Source organism: Engraulis encrasicolus, chromosome 20, assembly GCF_034702125.1.
Source record: "Engraulis encrasicolus isolate BLACKSEA-1 chromosome 20, IST_EnEncr_1.0, whole genome shotgun sequence".
Classification (NCBI taxonomy): Eukaryota; Metazoa; Chordata; class Actinopteri; order Clupeiformes; family Engraulidae; genus Engraulis; species Engraulis encrasicolus.
The window spans coordinates 35638104-35657180 of record NC_085876.1 but is presented as its reverse complement, the minus strand read 5'-3'; the positions used below and the strand labels follow the sequence as shown (position 1 = coordinate 35657180).

The 19077-nt window shown below is 46.9% G+C and overlaps 1 protein-coding gene across 6 annotated transcripts in view; it reads right to left on the bottom strand.

Moving 5' to 3' along the window:
* Positions 1-2337: 2337 nt before the first annotated feature.
* Positions 2338-19077, bottom strand: part of celf3a (cugbp, Elav-like family member 3a) — a 60876-nt gene continuing 44136 nt past the window's right edge. For 3 of the 6 annotated variants that reach the window (XM_063185823.1, XM_063185825.1, XM_063185828.1), the window contains 8 exons: positions 17383-17605; positions 15994-16143; positions 15438-15557; positions 12268-12327; positions 10651-10776; positions 8580-8723; positions 6814-6984; positions 2338-2925 (listed from right to left, as the gene is read on the bottom strand). In XM_063185823.1, the coding sequence (XP_063041893.1) occupies positions 6857-6984; positions 8580-8723; positions 10651-10776; positions 12268-12327; positions 15438-15557; positions 15994-16143; positions 17383-17605 (951 nt within the window). In that variant the 3' untranslated portion in view covers positions 2338-2925; positions 6814-6856. Of the gene's footprint in view, positions 2926-5113; positions 5230-6813; positions 6985-8579; positions 8724-10650; positions 10777-12267; positions 12328-15437; positions 15558-15993; positions 16144-17382; positions 17606-19077 lie in introns of all 6 variants that reach the window. The other 3 variants (XR_010032233.1, XM_063185826.1, XM_063185827.1) reach the window with 3 other exon arrangements.

The following is a 19077-nucleotide window of genomic DNA, read 5'->3' as shown; positions in this document are numbered from 1 at the left end:
TGACCCCAACCTGTTTATTGGAACACAGCCTAGGGCACAGCACAGCACATTACTACACAACACACAGTAGCAGGTTAGGATCAAGCATAGGCGGTTTTTGCATTGAGCAAGGTCGGGCCATTGCACAGCGCATCATCCAATCAGGGGCCTCGTCATCATAGAATTCACAGTACGGTATTTGTTTTCCTGCATTTATACATCATCAATTATTATGGGGGGTTTGATCCTTGCCCAAGGCCTAAGATTTTCTAAAACCGCCTCTGTGATCAAGTGCATGTCAAATAGGGAGACAGGTGCAGACAAGCGTAGGCCTACGCACATGTACACATACACATTCCTCTTTCGGCATTTATTATTCTATCGACTTATTTCTTTTTCATCTAATCACTTGTACTACCTTAGTTTCGACTGCATATCAGTACTATGAAATGACAGGTTTGAATCAAGTGCATTGTCAAATAGGGAGACAGTCTCAGGGCAGGCAGGCGAACACATGCACAAACAGTATTATCTATTTTGCCATTTATTATTCTTTTGGCCATTTGAAGTTATCTAGTTTCAATGACCTACTGCATAGGGCCTATTTACTTTGCATATGGTCTATGACGATGTGTTCTGTCCATTATCCAAACTCCCGTCCTCCCTTTTTCTTGTGACCTTGCAATGACATCATTGAGGACAAGTTTAATTCGGTGACTGACAAAAACGCAATTCAAAAGGTAATCTCATTTACAAACGGGACGTTGAATGGGGAAAAAATCCCCCCAATGATGTCGCGGCTATAGGCCGACAGCGGGGGAAACTTTATTGTTTTCTCCACGGAGGCAGGGTGCAGCGATGCTCGAGGTCACATGCACAGGTCGAGGACAGGAGTTGGGATAATGGAATGGACCCCAAGTTTATGTTTCCTCAACTTCTTTCTAGTACCGAGAAGACACTAAAGGGCTTGAAGCGCTCAGGAGACTTTGCAGGGTAATATTACTCAGGTGCTCATCTGTACCGGGTGAAGTGTAGGTCCAAAAAAAGGAAGGAAAAAGCAGAGGCACTCTGAGATTTGAGAAAAATATTCTAAAAAGCCTTTAATTTAACATGGCAAATTCAGTTTAAAAGCACATGGCTTTTAAAAGCAAGTTGCGGCCATATGAAGGCCAATATTGCCGCAACGCGTAGGCCCATGTGCTTTTAAACTGAATTTGCCATGTTAAATTAAAGGCTTTTTTTATATTTTTCTAAAATCTCAGAGTGCCTCTGCTTTTTCCTGCCTTTTTTGGACCTCTTTCTAGTACCTTTGCATGTTCTTAGACCACATTAATGTTGATACTGCACTTCAAATACACAACTAATTGTATTAAACTTTCATTAACACGCACCACCTTTCTCCCTCAGACACACATGCATGACTTTATCAACAGAAGGATTACGCTGGGGCACAGTGATTTTCACGTTTTTATTTAGCTTTTTTTTAATTAACATGTAAAACAGCGATCAAATAAATAAAGAACCATTAGACTTAATGTGTCATAATCATAACTAGAAATAAAGATTATATTCTAAAAAAGGTGATTGACTTCATCTTTAAATCTCAGCAGTATTTCAGGAGAAAAAAATAAATTAAATAATTAAAAGTAAATTAAAAAAGAAAAAAAACATCTACCACATAAATCATAAATATTAAATAGAGCAATAATAATAATAATAATAACAATAATAAAATCATAATTATGATATATCCCAAAAATTTGCCCAAATGCTTTTTTTGATTTGATTTTTTTTTAAAACATGATATATACAGTTAGATATTTTTCTGATAGGTTTCCCCATCCCAGAAATTACTGAGCTCAACGACTTCCACCAATTGAAAAACTAACTCTACGGCCGACAATATTCAGACACCTGATGTTATCTCCTATACCCTTCCAGCATCCTGCCCCCCACCCAAAACCCACAACCCCAAAACCCAACCCCTCCCTTTTACACCTGTGCACGTGTCACACACCTGTCCACGCTTCAGACCTCTTCTCTCAGGTGCCCAGGTGGTGGCGGCCCCTCTACTGTACTGTGAGTGGCACGCCTCACACCTGGTTTACCCACACTGCTTAGCAGTTGCTGTTTAAGGTAAAACAGGAAGTTAAAACCCAACGGTCTCCGTAGCAACACCACAACCATCTTCCCTCCCTCCCTACAGTACCTAGCGTCCCCTCCCCTCCCCTCCCCTCCCCTCCCCTCCCCTCCCCTCCCCTACCCCACCCTGTACCCGGGCCCACGTCATAAGTAGCTGATATCCACCCTGCCCACAAACACCCACCCTGCCCACCCCCACCCCTCATATGATACCCCTTCCGTTTCTATATACATGTATAACGGACTCTGGCAGTGGTACAATAATGGCATTAATAAAACGACGTTATGACGGCCACAGTGCCACCTGTGGGCTGAGCAGAGCAGTGCAGTTTTTCTATTCCTGTATACATTTGGGGCTGGCTGGCTGGCTGGCTGGCTGGCTGGCGTTCCTTCTTCCTTTCTCTCTGTCTGTCTGTCTTCCCCTTGTTCACTCTCTCTTTCTGTCTCTCTCTTTCTCACCGTAGACAGAGCTCTGGCCTAAGCTGTATGCTGTGCTGTGCTGTATTTATTTCTTTTGTTTTTATTTTTATTTCATTTTTTTTGTAGTCGTTTTCCATTTTTATTGTTGGTTTTATGTGTAGTTGACGTTATGCTTTAAGGGTAGTCATGAGTTGGTCCTGTGTTCCTCAGTTGCAGGGGGTTGCTGTTGCTGTTGTTGTCTGAGTTGAGTTTTTCTAAGTCTTATGCATGAAGCTAGATGGGGGTTTGGTTTGCTGAGCTGTTGGTCCCATGTGTGTGTTTTTTTTAATCGGCAGAGGAGAGACAGAACTCCAGCACTGAACTCCTCGCTTGGTCCTGTTCCTCCTGAGAGTGAGAGAGAAAGAGATAAAGAGAGAGAGAGACAGAAAGAGAGAGAGAGAGAGAGAGAGAGAGAAAGAAAGAGAGAAAGAAAGAGAGAGGGAGAGAGGAAAGAGCGAAGTTTGAAAGCATAATTAGAAACATATTCGTCCGCATGCATTTCATCCGTACTGTGGAACTCTAACAGTGACGCCCACACTTGTGTTTAAGAGGACGGATGCCATGCTCCGCGGTAGCTGTGTGGGACTGCCTGCCTTGTTTCAGCCAGTACCAGCAGCTACTGTATATGTAACCCACAGCCATAACAAACAGAAAGTGGCTACAGTGTCTGTTATCTCTGTTGTCATCGTCACGGTTCCTTACGCCCAAGGTGACAAACGGTTTTCCATAAGCCCCCATCCCCCACCCACCCCCTCGCTGCATCAGCCTGCACTAATGCGTCAGGTGTGGGAGTCGCTGCGTAGTTCCACTGATGAAAAATAAACAAATGAAAAAACAAAACAAAAAATGTACATTTTTTTTAGAAAAATGTTGGAAATGTGTTTTTGTTTTAGGTATATGTAAGTTATGAGTATGCATGTCAGTAAGAAGTGTACATCTCTATGTGGCTCAAAGAACAATGGACAGATGCAGAGAGAGAGAGAGAGAGAGAGAGAGAGAGAGAGAGAGAGAGAGAGAGAGAGAGAGAGAGAGAGAGAGAGAGAGAGAGAGAGAGAGAGAGAGAGAGTGTGAGAAGAGTCTCATGGCCTTAGCAATAAGCCATCTGTTAGTGGTACAGTCAGGTTGCAGGCATGGATGATGAATGGATGAACGTGTGGGCGTGGATATGTGCGTGTGTGTTTGTGTGTGTACTGCACATGTGCTTGTGTTGCTTAAAAAGCCAAGATCACTTTTATTGGCAGGCAAACAAATCTCCAACATGCACCATAGGAATTCTGGGTTATAGTTTATTAAATTAGTTGATTATTTTAACATTTAGTAAGAAATTGTATGTATGCCCAAATGTAGTATTAAATTTGTGTATTTTGTTGTCCGTGTGGCTCAGTATCCTACAAATCCCAGAATTCCTACAGAGGAATGCTGTTCTTTGGTGGGCATAACATGTCACGTGTCACCATGACAACCACATACTGTCACCTCAAACCTCGAGTGAGTTTTGAGTTAGAAGAGGATGAGTCACGCTATCACATGAACAGATGCAGCCAGGACAGATCACACTCGAGCACACACGTACACACACACACACACTCTCGCTCTCTCTCGCACACACACGCACTCTCGCTCTCTCTCGCACACACTCTCTCTCTCTCGCACACTCTCTCTCTCACTCTCTCACACTCTCTCTCTCTCTCTCGCACACTCTCTCTCTCTCTCTCGCACACTCTCTCTCTCTCTCTCGCACACTCTCTCTCTCTCTCTCTCTCTCTCTCTCTCTCTCTCTCTCGACACAGGCACGAACACACACACAAATAATCTTTCACTGTCTATGTTTTACGCACAACATTTCATTTGGGCAAAAAAAAAGTATAGTCTAATACAAACGTAGACATACACGCATCACCACACACGCACAAACAAACTGTTGACGTTCACTCGCCATTTGCACAAAACAGCATACCCACTAGCACAATCTCTCGGATTCAAATCACAAGATCACACGGAAAAAATCCCCACATTCACAGAACTAGTACAGCACCAAACTAAACATGGGAAGAGTAGCCAAGAAAATACGTAGTCATGACCAACCAAACACACAGAGAAACTGATCAAAAACAGGGCAGCCGGAACCAGAGCTTTCCAACAGGTAGATCGGGCTCTTAAATCTCAGATGGTAGTTGGTTTGAATGGTTGGTTTTTTTAATGTGTTAGAAATGGAAAAATACCGGGTCTTTTATTCTTAAAAGAACAGTGTTTTTTTTTTGTTTTTTTTTACTTTTTTGTGCTTTTCTAAAAAGCAGGATTAATTTAGCTTGGAAGCAGTTTAAGTTATTGATCAGTATTTTTTATAAAAACAACAAAAAATAGAAAAGTCACAAGGCACCAAACACAAGTCTCATGGTCGCCACAGCAACCCGCCATGCATCCAATCAGCATGGTGGATTCAGAGGCGCTGGCCTCTAATGGCAACCATCACAGGCAAAGAGATATAGAAATATATATTGCCACAGCAACCAACACAGGCCAATCAACTTACGACGCTGTGAGAGGAAGAAGAAGAAGGGGGGTAATCTTTATTAGTTGCTAGGTAACCGTAGCCATAGCGCCGTGGTCTCTCCACACACACACCCTGTTTTGATTGGACAGGGCAGCCTGGAGGGGGTGTGGCGTGACGGGGCCGCATGTTTGTTTGTTTGTTTTGAGGACACAATCACAAACAAAAAAACAATCAAATAAAAAGGTAAAAAATTAATAAGTCACAGGTTTTTAATTGCTCCTTTGATTTTAATTAATTGTGCTTTAAGCGTTTTAGGGTCAAAACATGTAACATTCGCTGTTTATAAGCACACCTTTTGCTTTACTAATTCCAGTGTATTTCTACACAACACCTTAAATGAAAGAGTGGCACTTCTCATATGCAAAGATTCTTTAGCATTTGTTTTTGTACGTGGAGTGAGTAAACAACAGCTTTATTAGACACATGCGGTCGATCACTTGATCTTCAGTAGGCTTTGCTGGAGCTTTAAAGCTCTGTCCAAAAAAGACTGCCAAAAAACCAGGGCTGTTTTGACTCATCCATCTTCACAAAAACAAAGTAATCATCTGTGTTAGGCAACCAACACACACACACAATTCAACTTTAACCTCAGATTCCTCATACAATCATTCCCACTGCTGTGAAACTAAAAGAAACAGTTATTACTCAGAATATCAAAAGAAAGACACTACTGGGACAATAAAAGGATCTTATGTCTTATGGAAAAGCAGAGAACACCGCTAGATCTGGTAGTTGCCCATGATATGGTCCCCCACCCTCCCTTAAAAGGTGCACTGTGTCGTATTTTTAGTAGTTTATTTCCAGAATGCATGCTGCCCATTCACAAATATTACATTTTTAAATTTGAAATACTTTTCACTACCATCAAACTCTAAATATTCATTATGACTGTGAAAATTGTACTTTTCATGCATGAAAAGGTGGATCTTCCTCATGTCAGCCATTTTGAATGACCAGAAATTGACACTTTTAGCTGCAAAAATGACTGTACTTTGGTCCTAGGAAATATTAGTTTATTACTTAGAAAAGATCAAATTCGGCAATAGGCAGCACAGTTTCAATGAGCAGCGTGTTGCCAATACCTAATCTGGCCACAATCCTACACAGTGCACCTTTAAGCCTCAGGCGGTAGGCTGGAGGAGACTAGTCCAGCCATTAAATGGCCTTAGGCTTCCTCTCCTGATACTGCAGGGCAGATCATCTCCCTCACAGCCACGCATCACATCAAATTAAACTGCCGGGTCTCTTAGCATCCAACTGCCATACCATAATAATCACATCCCCCCTCTCCCGTTACTCATCCCCTTCTCCCCCAGCTTATTATTTCAGGAGCACCTTTGATGTTCCTGCAAAACTTCCAAGACTCATTGGCCCGCCCCTCTCCTTCCCCTCCACCCGTACTGACCTCCCTCCCTCTCCTCCGCCCCTATCCTCTCTTCCCCCCTTCCTCCTTTCCTCCCTCCACCATCCCCCCTCTTCCTCCTCTCCCTCCACCCTTTTTCCATAATCCGCTCTCCTCTCCTCTGCCCTCCTCCCTCCATCATCCCCATCCCCCATCCCCATCCACCTCTTCCACCCCGAGGCCAGACCTCTCCTCTCCTCTGCCCTCCTCCCTCCTCCCTCCATCATCCCCATCCCCATCCCCATCCACCTCTCCGTCTCCAGAGGCCAGACCTCACCTCTCCCGCTGGCTCCTCTGGTGCTGCTGGCTGCTGGGCACGCTCAGTAGGGCCTGTTGGCGTCTTTGGGCCGCTTGAGCTGCACCTTGAGCCGCTTCATGCCGATCTGGAAGCCGTTCATGGCCTGGATGGCGGCCTGGGCACTCGCAGGGTTGTCAAAACTCACAAAGCCTGGAGGAGGAGGAGGAGGAGGAGGAGGAGGACGGGGAGGAGGGGGAGGAGGGAGAGAGAGAGAGGGAGGGAGAGAGAGAGAGAGAGAGAGAGAGAGAGAGAGGGAGAGAGAGAGCGAGAGAGAGCGAGGATGAGAGGGAGAGGGAGAGAGAGAAAGTGTGGGGAGGAGGGAGGGAGAGAGGGAGAGGGAGAAAGTTTGGGGAGGAGGGAGGGAGAGAGGGAGAGGGAGAGAGAGAGCAAGAATGAGAGGGAGAGGGAGAGAGAGAAAGTGTGAGGAGGAGGGAGGGAGAGAGGGAGACACACACAAACACGTTAGAGGAGACACAGAGTAGAAGGGGGCGAGGGTGGCTGACTGGGCACTGGCCGAGTTGTCAGAGCTCACAAAGCCTGGGTGACAAGACACACTCCACGTGTGTGTGTGTGTGTGTGTGTGTGTGTGTGTGTGTGTGTGTGTGGACGCTGAGCAAGTGGGCGGGCAGCCTGGATGGCAGTCTAGGCACTGGCAAGGTTGTCAAAGCTCACAAAGCCTGTGTGAGCAGTCACACATGCGCGAACACATGCATACGCACGCACGCACGCACGCACGCACGCACGCACGCACGTACACGCACACGCACACGCACACGCACACGCACACGCACACGCACACGCACACGCACACGCACACACGCACACGCACACACACACACGCACACGCACACACACACTTGTGAGGAGAGGCATAGGGCAGAAGTGGGGGTTGATTGGCACAGTTGACACAGAATGTCAGCCTGTGAACTTACTGGAGGTGACAAGCTAGGAGTTCTCTTTTTTTTATTCCGGACTGATAATACATGTATTTCTCTTTTGCCTCTTCCTGATCCAAACTCCAATAAGGAGCACATTATCACAGTCCAAAGTATACTTTGATCCATACGGCACATTTGATGTTACTCGATTTTCATTGTTGCAAGTTTTAAGTCCTCAGACACTGCCTCAGTACCCTCATCTCCACCTACCTAAGTCTCTGAATTTGCCTCTGAAACTCCCTCCTACCTCAATCCCCAGAGTCTTTATCTGCCTTTGACCTCACTCTCTCCCAATTCTCACTGCTTTCCTCAGCTTCCCAACTCATTCTTTATTCTCCCTCTGTGTTTGTCTGTGTGTCTGTCTGTCTGCATGTGTGTGTGTCTGTCTGTCTGTCTGCGTGTGTGTGTGTGTCTGTCTGTCTGTCTGTCTGCGTGTGTCTGTCTGTCTGTCTGTCTGTCTGTCTGTGTCCGTCCGTCTGTCCGTCCGTCCGAGTGAGCTGTTTAGCCTCTGCCTCTGCCTCTCCCCTTGGCACTGCTGTGCTGCCAGACTCCTGTCTAGTCTAATCAGTGCAGACCTGAGGCCAAGGACTATTCTCAACGGCTGACTGTGGGTGGGACTGAGGCCTTAAATGGACTAGACAAGGTGCTATATGGGCCTAGAGGAATGGGACTTGGAGGCCTAAATCAGTTGCCCTGAGGTTCGACATATTTCATTCTGTAAATCAGTCTCATTGTAGAAAAAAAAAACCCACATTAGCTGAATGAACTAAACTTGGCGCTTTGACCTGTGGGCTTGCTCTCACTTACCAAAGCACTTGCTCTGGTTGGTGGCGCGGTCCACAAAGACTTTGGCCGAGATGACGTTGCCGAAGGGCAGGAACATCTGCAGCATCTCGGAGTCGGTGAACTCCTGAGGCAGGTGGTAGATGAAGATATTACAACCCTCGGGGCCTGTGGAGACGGGGAGACGGGAGAGCAGAGGAGAGGAGATGAGAGATGTGGTGAGAGGAGAAGAAAGGAAAGGAGAAGAGATGCACGAGAAGGAAAAATTATGCGGGGAGGGGGAGATGAGTAGACAGGAGAAGAAAGGAGAAGATAAGAGGAGAGGAGAGGTAGAAGAGGAGAGGAGCAGGATGAGGAGATAGGAAAGAGAGAGACAGAAGGCAGATTAATGATGAGGAGAGGAGAGAGACAAGCAGGGGAGAGATGATGAGAGAAGAGGAGAGACAAGGAGAGGAGAGGAGAGGAGAGGCGAGGGCAGAGGAAGAGAGGAGAGGGGAGGCAGAGAGGGAGATGAGGAGAAGGAGAGATGATGCGAGTAAAGGGAGAGAGCGGGAGGATTGAGGTGAAAGTGGAAGTTAGAGAGACAGACACTTCCAAGGCAAATGACAAGTCTAGAGAGGGTAAAAGATAGCAGAGCATGTGGAACAAACAGCAAGCTGGGGTGACGGTTTCCCGTTGTCGTCTAATAACGCTGGCGGGTCTCTCCCCCAGTAAAATGCCACCAATTTTTAAAGTAATGAGCCGTAAAACCAGACGGTGACCCGCTGACATTTAATCTCTTCACCAGACACCAATCTCAGGCATAAATAAAGAGCCGGGAAAGAGCACAGACTTGCAATCTGGTGCTGAATCATCCCGGGGCCGAAAATGACATTACTACAGGCGGCGAGAGAAACAGGAATCAGGGAGAGGGAGAGAGGGAGAGAGAGAGAGAGAGAGAGAGAGAGAGAGAGAGAGAGAGAGAGAGAGAGAGAGAGAGAGAGAGAGCGCTCTGTGCCTACACAACACGACACGACACACAGGCTATAGTCAACATGGTGGGTCAGTGAGTGTGTCTGTGTGAATCAAATTCAGAGAAGAAGTTACTGGAGGCAATGGTCAGTTTAATTGTGTGTGTGTGTGTGTGTGTGTGTGTGTGTGTGTGTGTGTGTGTGTGTGTGTGCGCTAATCAGAGATAGGCTAGGAGTTAGGCTATGGTCATGGTGGATGTGTGTGTCTGTATGTCCATGTTTGTCTGTGCAGTAGTGGTGTCAACAGTAATTCGATTTGACATAGGCCATTCACACTACAGCCAATAAAATGTTGTTCAGTATCTGACTGCTTGTGTATTGCCTCATAACAGATGACCGATGGAAATATAATGCATTGCCATCGATTGTAGAATTGGACTGAATTGATTCAAATCGAATCATTGCCTCCCGAATCGTAATCCAATCGAATCGTAAGGGCAGTGCCACCACTACTGTGCAGTATATCATATTCTAAGAACGTTGTCTCTGAGTAATGGTGTGTACGTGTGTGTGTGTGCCCGTCATATTCAGAGAAAACTGTATCTTAGGCTGTCGTCAGTGGGGACGTGCGAGTGTGTGTGTGTGTGTGTGTGTGCGTGTGTGCGTGTGTGTGTGTTATGCGTGTGTGTGTGTGTGTGTGCGTGTGTGCGTGTGTGTGTGTTATGCGTGTGTGTGTGTGTGTGTATGTATGTACATGTGCCCGTCATATTCAGAGAGAACTGTATATTAGGCTGTCCTCAGTGGGGACATGCGAGTGTGTGCGCGCGTGTGTGTGTGTGTGTGTGTGTGTGTGTGTGTGTGTGTGTGTTTTATGCGTGCGTGTGTGTTTGTAATGCGTGTGTGTGTAATGTGTGTGTGTGTGTGTGTGTGTGTGTGTGTGTGTGTTATGCGTGTGTGTTTTATGTGTGCGTGTGTGTTTGTAATGCGTGTGTGTGTAATGTGTGTGTGTGTGTGTGTGTGTGTGTGTGTGTGTGTGTGTGTGTGTGTGTGTGTGTGTGTGTGTGTGTGTGTGATGCATGTATGTGTGTGTGTGTGTCCTACAGAGACAGGAAGTGAGTGTTGAGTGGCTATGAGCGGGTGCCTACACAGGAAGTGACCGTGATTACCCTCACGCTGCTGCAGTTGCTGGGGCTGCTGCGGTTGCTGGGCGACCAGGGCAGGCTGGTGGGGGAACGGCTGGCCCACCAATCCATAGGCCGCCGGGTACGTGGCTGAAGGACGACAAGAAGAGAGAGGAGAAGAGAGGGATGAGGGGAGGAGGAGGAGGGTGAAATAGAGGTGGAGAGGGAGGGATGAGGAGAGGAGAGGAGAGGAGGGAAGGGGGCAGGAGAGGAGAGGAGAGGAGAGGAGAGGAGAGGAGAGGAGAGGAGGAGAGGAGAGGAGAGGAGGAAAGGGAAGGAGGAGAGGGAGGGGATGTGATGGGGTGGGCAACGTGGACAATGAGGGCAGAGAGACATCAGATGCGATTAGAAATGCACGGTCACGCCGAGGCTGAGGCCATGCTTTCTCAACAGGGGCTCTACAGCCCCCCAAGGGGGCGCTAGAGAGCCCTTGGGGGACATTGAGAACTGAGCATTCTAGGAAGCTGCATAATAATTACACAGCATGATCACTAAGCAGCACAGTCTAATAATAATAATTATTATTTTCTGTATGTTATACTTTCATAATCTTTAACATCATGCAGTTGGTTAGAGGCCGTCATGTTTATGATGAAGTCAGGGGGGCATTTCTTCAAAAGAGGTTGAGAACCAACCACTGCTCTAGCTGCAGTGTAGTACTGGAGGAGACTGTGGAGGCGGGGGTGGGGAGAGGCAGGAAGTCTGCCTACGTACGAAGGCAACAGACCATGAACATCCATTTTACAACAATGATGAGCAGAAATGTTATTATGTTGCCAATGTTGCTGTTTACTTCAAGGGGAGAAATAAGATCTTCAGGCCTGATCATAGAAAAAAGGTCCTGAACCTGAACTTTTAACAGTTTAAGGAAATATTTTCAGTGTAGACTTCTAGAATTCTACTCTTGCACACAAATGTTACAATTAAATTAGGCCCTGAGCTTCAATACCATCAACCTCAGCTCTTTGCTGTGTAAATGCATGGAAACTGGTCTTTTTAAAATGTATTTCTTATGTGTGTGAGAGAGTAGTCTGCACACTGGGAATAAGCTACACAAATATATATACTTAATTAAACAGCAATGTTTGACCACTAGTAGGATCTTGATTCTGGCCATTTTGGTCATTTTGGCCCTTGTTCGGGTTAGAGACAAGGAAGCTCCCACACGCAGACCAAATTTGCAGCATTTACTAACAACATTTCGGTCTACTGACCATTTCAAGTGCTGCAAAAATGTGGACAGTGTGTGGGAGCTTTCTTACCTCTAACACGAGCCGAGGGGTTGTCCTCCAGTGCACCTGGCCAAAGGACGTGTGCAAGAATACTACAAAAAAGGCCCTTGGTGGGGGTGCTGTGGCGCAGCATGTTAACATACAGTACCATATGCGGGCGACCCAGGTTCGAGTGCGGCCTGGGTCATTTCCCAATCCTACCCTGTCTTTCTCTCCCATTTACTTCCCATCATCTCTTCAACTGTCCTATCTAAATAAAGGCTAAAAAAAATATTTAAAAAAAACATTTAAAAAAACATAAAAAGGCCCTTGGTTAGGGTAGTAGTGAAGTGCGGACGGAGAGGCCTACCAGTATAGTGCTGCATGCCGGTGTAGGCCTGCTGCAGAGGATCCAGAGCTGGGCTCGGAGCTGAAGAGAGAAAACCAAGACATGAGTAAATAACAGAGGAAACACAGAGCACAAAATAAATCTCAAGTTTGAAGTTGCACTGTGCAATATTTTTAGTAGTTTATTTCCAGAATTCATGCTGCCCATTCACAAATGTTGTATTTCCCACGAATACTTACCGCCATGATCAATACTAGGAAATATTACCGAGTAAGTATTCGTAAAATTATCAAATTCGGCGATAGGCAGCACAGTTTCAATGAGCAGCATAGTTGCAATACTACCCACTCTGCCCACCATCCTACAGAGTGCACCTGTAACTAAAACGGGTTCAGGTCCATGTGCAGTATGTGTCCATTGCATCTTTGTGTCCTTTGGTGGTCAGAAAGGTGCATCATCATAAAGATATTGACTGTTATTATCAAGGGGTGCTGTGGTGCATCGCGTCGACAACACAGTACACCTGCTCCATACTAACAACATTGCATGTGTCATTATACTCCCCCTAGGCTAGGGGACGTAATATGAATATTTTTATGTCAGTCACTGGTCCAAGGTGAACACCCTATTTAGGGAATACCTATCGCCATTACACATTGAAGAAGGGCTATGTCCAAACCGTTCGTGGGGGAATAAAAAAATCTGGATAGTGCCATCCTTCGCTTCCTTCATTCAACATTACATACAGCATTGAATCCGGCCTAGCTCATCTCTCAACCCTCCTCCATCTCTCCCACTACTTTCTGCCATGTCCTAATAAAAGCAAACAGCTCAAATATACTTAAAAAAAACATTATTATTCCCATTATTATTTATAAGTCTCAAATGCTGACAAGACTGCTTATTCATGCATTTGAGGGAGAGGCTTAAATGGACAGCTGTTAGGATATGGGACAGGCTCCATGTTTGTAAATCGGTCATTAAATCTCAAGTAGGATCTATCCTTGTCAATTATTCATCGAATACTTGTCGAGTTCCTGGCCCGTAAATCAGCCATTAAATCTCAGGTAAGGTTTACACGTTGGTAAAGAGGCCTTTAAAACGCTCATTAAAAGCTGTAGTTTGGACCTGTCGGACAGAGCGCGCGAGGGCTAACAGTGTGTGACAGTTACAAAGCAAAGCCCTCCAACACTAGAGTTAAAGCCCTCCACACCACGCATCGTGACATACTGTATTGTGACCACGTATCATGATATGAAGTGTATTGTGACCCTGTATCGTGATATGAAGTGGCTCGTGAGGTTGTAGGCAATACCCACCCCATTGTTTTCGTCAGCTATGACACGGGACTTGACACTGGCACCTGCAAACCGGCCAAATGCTGGTAAAACTTGTTACTGGCTAGTAATACTTTCAGTGTTACTAGCCAATTTGGCTGCCAGCTGATTCTTTGATATGACATACCCATCATAGTAGCCATTCTGTTGGGTCCCCCCTTGTGTATCAATTGTTTGCATTCAGTTTCTAGTTGCTTGATATACTTCCATGTAGAAAGCTGTACACTCATCTTGCTTTAGCACCTAATCTTTTGCGGTTAGACGTAGGCCTGCACTATCATGATAAAGAAAAAAGAAAAAACATAAAATCTGTGGCTAGTGGAATACCTGAATGGCTAGTGACTTGGGAAAACCACCAGCCACAGTGGCCAGTGGGTGAAAAAGTTAATGTCAAGCCCTGCTATGACAGCAGCAGCAATCTGTCCATTTTGTCGGACCTCATCGATAAAATCCACTGCTGAATAACACAGTCTTCTATGCCATGTGCTTTGCTGCGTAGACTGACACTTGACGGAGGTCACACAAGTTGAAAAGTTGTGTAATAAGAGCGGAGTGAGAGCATACTATCAAAGAGGGTGGAAGTTTAATAAAGAGGAATCGAAACACACCCACCCAATGCAAAAGTGTGTGCTCAAGTTGGGTCTCCTTAGGGGGCGTTGTCCCCTCTTTCTTCTTCTCTTTTTGAGGTGTTTGCACAAGACGTGCGCTACCGCCATCTACAGCGCTAAGGGAACTTCTTTTATTCTCAACCTCAGGACTCCGAAGGTCTCCTAAAGGGGCGTTCACCTGACATAAATATAAATGGATACCGGAAAAGAACGGCTCTGACTTATCTCTCGCTCATATACGATTCTCTGATACTATGCTGCATACTATGCCCCACCCAGTGTCCCGGGGACAAGCTAAATTGTCTGTGTTCTTAGTGCGGAGGCTTTAAGAGTGTGTCAGAGATAGAGACGGAGAGTGGTGTTGGGCCACTCCCTGATGGCAACTCAAGGGCGAGGCGCTGAGCACTGCAGAGAGCAGAGACTCATTCTATGCCTGAAATCATCGTTGACGTGTTCCCAACATATTGCACAGTGTAGTGAGAAAGTGCACACATACGGGCAAGGTTAAAGGGAGACTGCACCATTTCTGGAAATAAGCTAATTTTACACCTCTTTAGGTCACCAGCGTAGTAACCCAGTGCCCTACCGTTAGGCCAAGGCAGAACCCGGGCACTGCAAATTTGACCGCCGAGCTAGCTTACATCATTGAATCTTATAGGTCCAGCTAATAGCCAACTGGCCCCATACGATTCAAAGATAATTGCTAGCTTGCAACTCAAAGTAGCATCATAAGACTAAGAGAAGGGCTGAAAGACAAAAAAAAAGGTAAAACTCAGTCATTTACCTGAAGGAGAGGTGCAAAATGAGCTTATTTCCAAAAATGGTACAGTATCGCTTTAAAGTCAGGAGGTGCACGTAACCCCAGATCCAAGGGTAAAAGCTACAGATTGAGACACTACTTTTACGTCAGAAAGTGTTTTTTGTGCTTCTTCATGACCGTGAAAGGCAAGGCCAAAGTTGAGGCAGTGAATCTGTGTGAACTGTGGCTTAATGCAAGTAAAAAGCAACAGCTTGAACCCAAAGTATATATATTTTTTTCACTTTTTTCAGTATTTAGTTCACAACACAGGACGCGAATAGCATAGTCATGTTCTGAAAGCCCCACTGGGAAAGTGCCATTGGCATGCGAACACGGCACGCCACAGCATACAGTTCATGGAGTAATATGATGGGGAACGAGTGAACCTTTCAGATTTAGAGATTCGGTGGGTGTATTTGTGGGCGAGGGTGGTGCAGCGACTCTGACCTTGGGGGCGGTTGCACTTCGCTGGGGTAGGGTAGAGGGACAGATATGGAGAGAGGAAGATAGAGGGCTCTTTCCAATATGAAGACTCCTGTCCTTGGCCTGTGCTTGTGGCCTGCCATTCTATTCCATACACCGTGTAATATGAAGGGAACAAGCGAACATCACAGATTTAGGCAGAGTGTAAATGAATATCTCAGTTTTAGGCAGAGGGTAAATGAATGTCTAAGATTTAGACAGAGTGTAAGTGAATATCCCTGATTTAGACAGAGTGTAAGTGAATATCTAAGATTTTAGCCAGAGAGTAAGTGAATATCTCAGATTTAGCCAGAGAGTATTTGTGGACGAGTGATCCTAAGGGATAGGCGGTGCCGCGCGTGTGATGTCTGCTGACCTTGGTAAAGGTGTATAGTGACTCGGACAGAGATTTACAGAGTGCTTTCTAGGACAGAGTTGTGCTGTTATATATTCCAAATAATAGTGTCTCTACAGTATGGTGTATACGTAGTGACTCGGACAGAGTTGCGGACATGTATAGTCTCTCTCTATGTCTCCTGACCTTGGTAAGGGTGCACCCCGTTGGTGTAGAGGGATTCGGAGGCCGACTGGCCATTGGGTGGTGCAGGCACTGGGGGGTAGCTGTTGACCGCCAGGGGCGGGGGCAGGGCCGACACCGGGGTGGCCGCGATAGTCGGAGGAGTGCTGGTACCTACGGAGACGGACAGAAAAGGATAGAGGTAGAGAGACGGGGATGGGGGGAGAGAGAGAGAGAGAGAGAGAGAGAGAGAGAGAGAGAGAGAGAGAGAGAGAGAGAGAGAGAGAGAGAGAGAGAGAAGAAAAGGGAGGTAGAGTGAGAGATGGAGAGAGGGCCAGAGAGAGGAGGAGAGAGGGAGGCAAAGGGAGAGATAGAGAGAAGGGGAAAGGGGGGAATTATAGGAAGGGGGAGAAATAGATAGAAAGAGAGAGGGCAGGGATGGAGGAGGGGGAGGAGAGAGAGAGAGAGAGAGAGAGAGAGAGAGAGAGAGAGAGAGAGAGAGAGAGAGAGAGAGAGAGAGAGAGAGAGAGAGAGAGAGACAGAGACAGAGACAGAGACAGGGAGATAAAGAGAGAGTGCACAAGCGCAGCACAGGGATCATTGACCTGGACAGCCACATGACGGGAGACACACTGCAGCTCCTTCTGCCTGCCTGCCTGCCCATCATCTCAGGACAATAAAGCCTCCCTGGCTCAGATCAAAGGCTCTCGTCTGGGCCGAGCTGAGCAGAGCTGAGCTGAGCAGCAAGGATGGAAATTGGCACCCGCCACAGGCCACAGAACCAGAGCCAGGCATACGATACAATAGGCCTGTACAATAGGATTCTCCAGAGATTACGACCCAATATTCCTTTGTTGCCTTTCCCATTAACGTTCTGCTTTTCTCAACACTCACACACAGACTCGCACTGTCTTCACACCCACATTTTGGGCGGCACCCTGTTCTAGTCTCCAAGTACTGTATGGCACGGATTTTTAAATGACACATTATTATTACAACATGAAATTGTGTAACTTTTTTAAATGATTTTACAGCAATTTTATAACATTCTATTCATAATTAAAAAAACACAATGCTGAAATGCATGCAAAGACACTGATATGATGTGCATATCTTATATTTTCAGTGTGACATAGTGCATATACGGGGCTGTAGCGAAGGGGAGTGGAGTCGCCCCACCCAGGGCTCACACAGAGGCCTCCCTGAGGTACCAAATTGGGGCTCGGACTGCTACACCAAAGAACGGGACTCGGGTTCGAGCCCCAGCAGTGCATTTCTACTCCCCTTCGCTACAGGTGTGCATGTTAAACTCAAAGGTGATCAAAACATACAAAAAAACGTACACAGAAGTGTCACATAATAAAAAAACAAAAAACAAACATCAAGTGAGTAAAGGGTTTGACATTTTGATACCTATGTCCCACTGTGTTCTGTCAAGCATCTCCCTCTGTAGCTGCACCCTGTTACCTGAGGAGGGGGTGATGGAGGCTAAAGGCGTGGCTATGGGCGTGGCAATGGGCGTGGCTATGATGCTGCTGGGGTTCAGGGCGGCTAGCTGCTGCATCTGCACCGCCGCCACCGTGGCAACCGGGGACAGGTAGGCCGACTGGGCCACCAACGCCTGCTGCTGAACCAACTGCAGCCAGAGGAGAGGAGAGGAGAGGAGAGGAGAGAGGAGGAGAGGAAGAGGAGAGGAGAGGAAGAGGAGGAGAAGAGAAGAGAAGAGAAGAAGCGAGGAGAGGAGAGGAGAGGAGAGGAGAGGAGAGGAGAGGAGAGGAGAGGAGAGGAGAGGAGAGGAGAGAGGAAGAAAGGAGAGGAGAGGAGAGAGGAAGAGAGGCGAGGAGAGGAGAGGAGAGGAAGAGAGGGGAGAGGAGAGGAGAGGAGAGGAGAGGAGAGGAGAGGAGAGGAGAGGAGAGGAGAGGAGAGGAGGGGAGAGGAGAGAGGAGGAGAGGAGAGAGGAGGAGAGGAAGAGAGGAGAGGAGAGGAGAGGAGAGAAGAGGACAGAAGAGGACAGAAGAGGACAGGAGAGGACAGGAGAGGACAGGAGAGGAGAGGAGAGAGGAGGAGAAAAGAGGAGAGGAGAGGAGAGAGGAGGAGAGGAAAAGACGAGAGGAGAGGACAGGAGAGGAGAGGAGAGGAGAAGAGAGGAGAAGAGAGGAGAAGAGAGGAGAGGAGAAGAGAGGAGAAGAGAGGAGGAGAGGAAGAGAGGAGAGGAGAGGAGAGAGGAAGAGAGGAGAGGAGGAGAGAGGAGGAGAGGAGAGGAGAGGAGAGGAGAGGAGAGGAGAGGAGAGGAGAGGAGAGGAGAGAGGAAGAGAAGAGAGGAAGAGAAGAGAGGAGAGGAGAGAGGAAGAGAAGAGAGGAGAGGAGAGAGGAAGAGAAGAGAAGAGAGAAGAGAGGAAGAGAAGAGAGAAGAGAGGAAGAGAAGAGAGGACATGAGAGAGGAGAGGAGAGAGGAAGAGAAGAGAGGAGAGGAATTAGAACCAGTTACACATACTACAACACTGGGGCAACCGCCAACCGGGGACAGGTGGGCCAACTGGGGCCACGAGCACCTGCTGCTGAACCAACCCTTGGTGACGGCCTGTATGCATGTTTGTGTGTGTGTGTGTGTGTGTGTGTGTGTGTGTGTAGTACGTACATGGTTGCAAATGGCCTGTGTGTGTGTGTGTGTGTGTGTGTGTGTGTGTGTGTGTGTGTGTGTGTGTGTGTGTGTATAGTACGTAGGTGGTTGCTGACCACCTGTGTGTAGGCGTTGTAGGTCTGTGTGTGTGTGTGTGTGTGTGTGTGTATAGTACGTAGGTGGTTGCTGACCACCTGTGTGTAGGCGTTGTAGGTCTGTGTGTGTGTGTGTGTGTGTGTGTGTGTGTGTGTGTGTGTGTGTGTGTGTGTGTACTGTATGTAGTACGTACGTGGTTGCTGACCACCTGTGTGTAGGCGTTTGTAGGTGTGTGCGTGTGGGAGTGTGTGTGTGAGCGTGTGTGTGTGTGTATGCGTGTGAGTGTGTGTGTAATACATACGAGGTTGTTGACTGCCTGTGTGTAGGGGTTGTAGGTCTCTGTGTGGGTGTGTGTGTGTGTGTGTGTAATACGTACCTGGTTGTTGACTGCC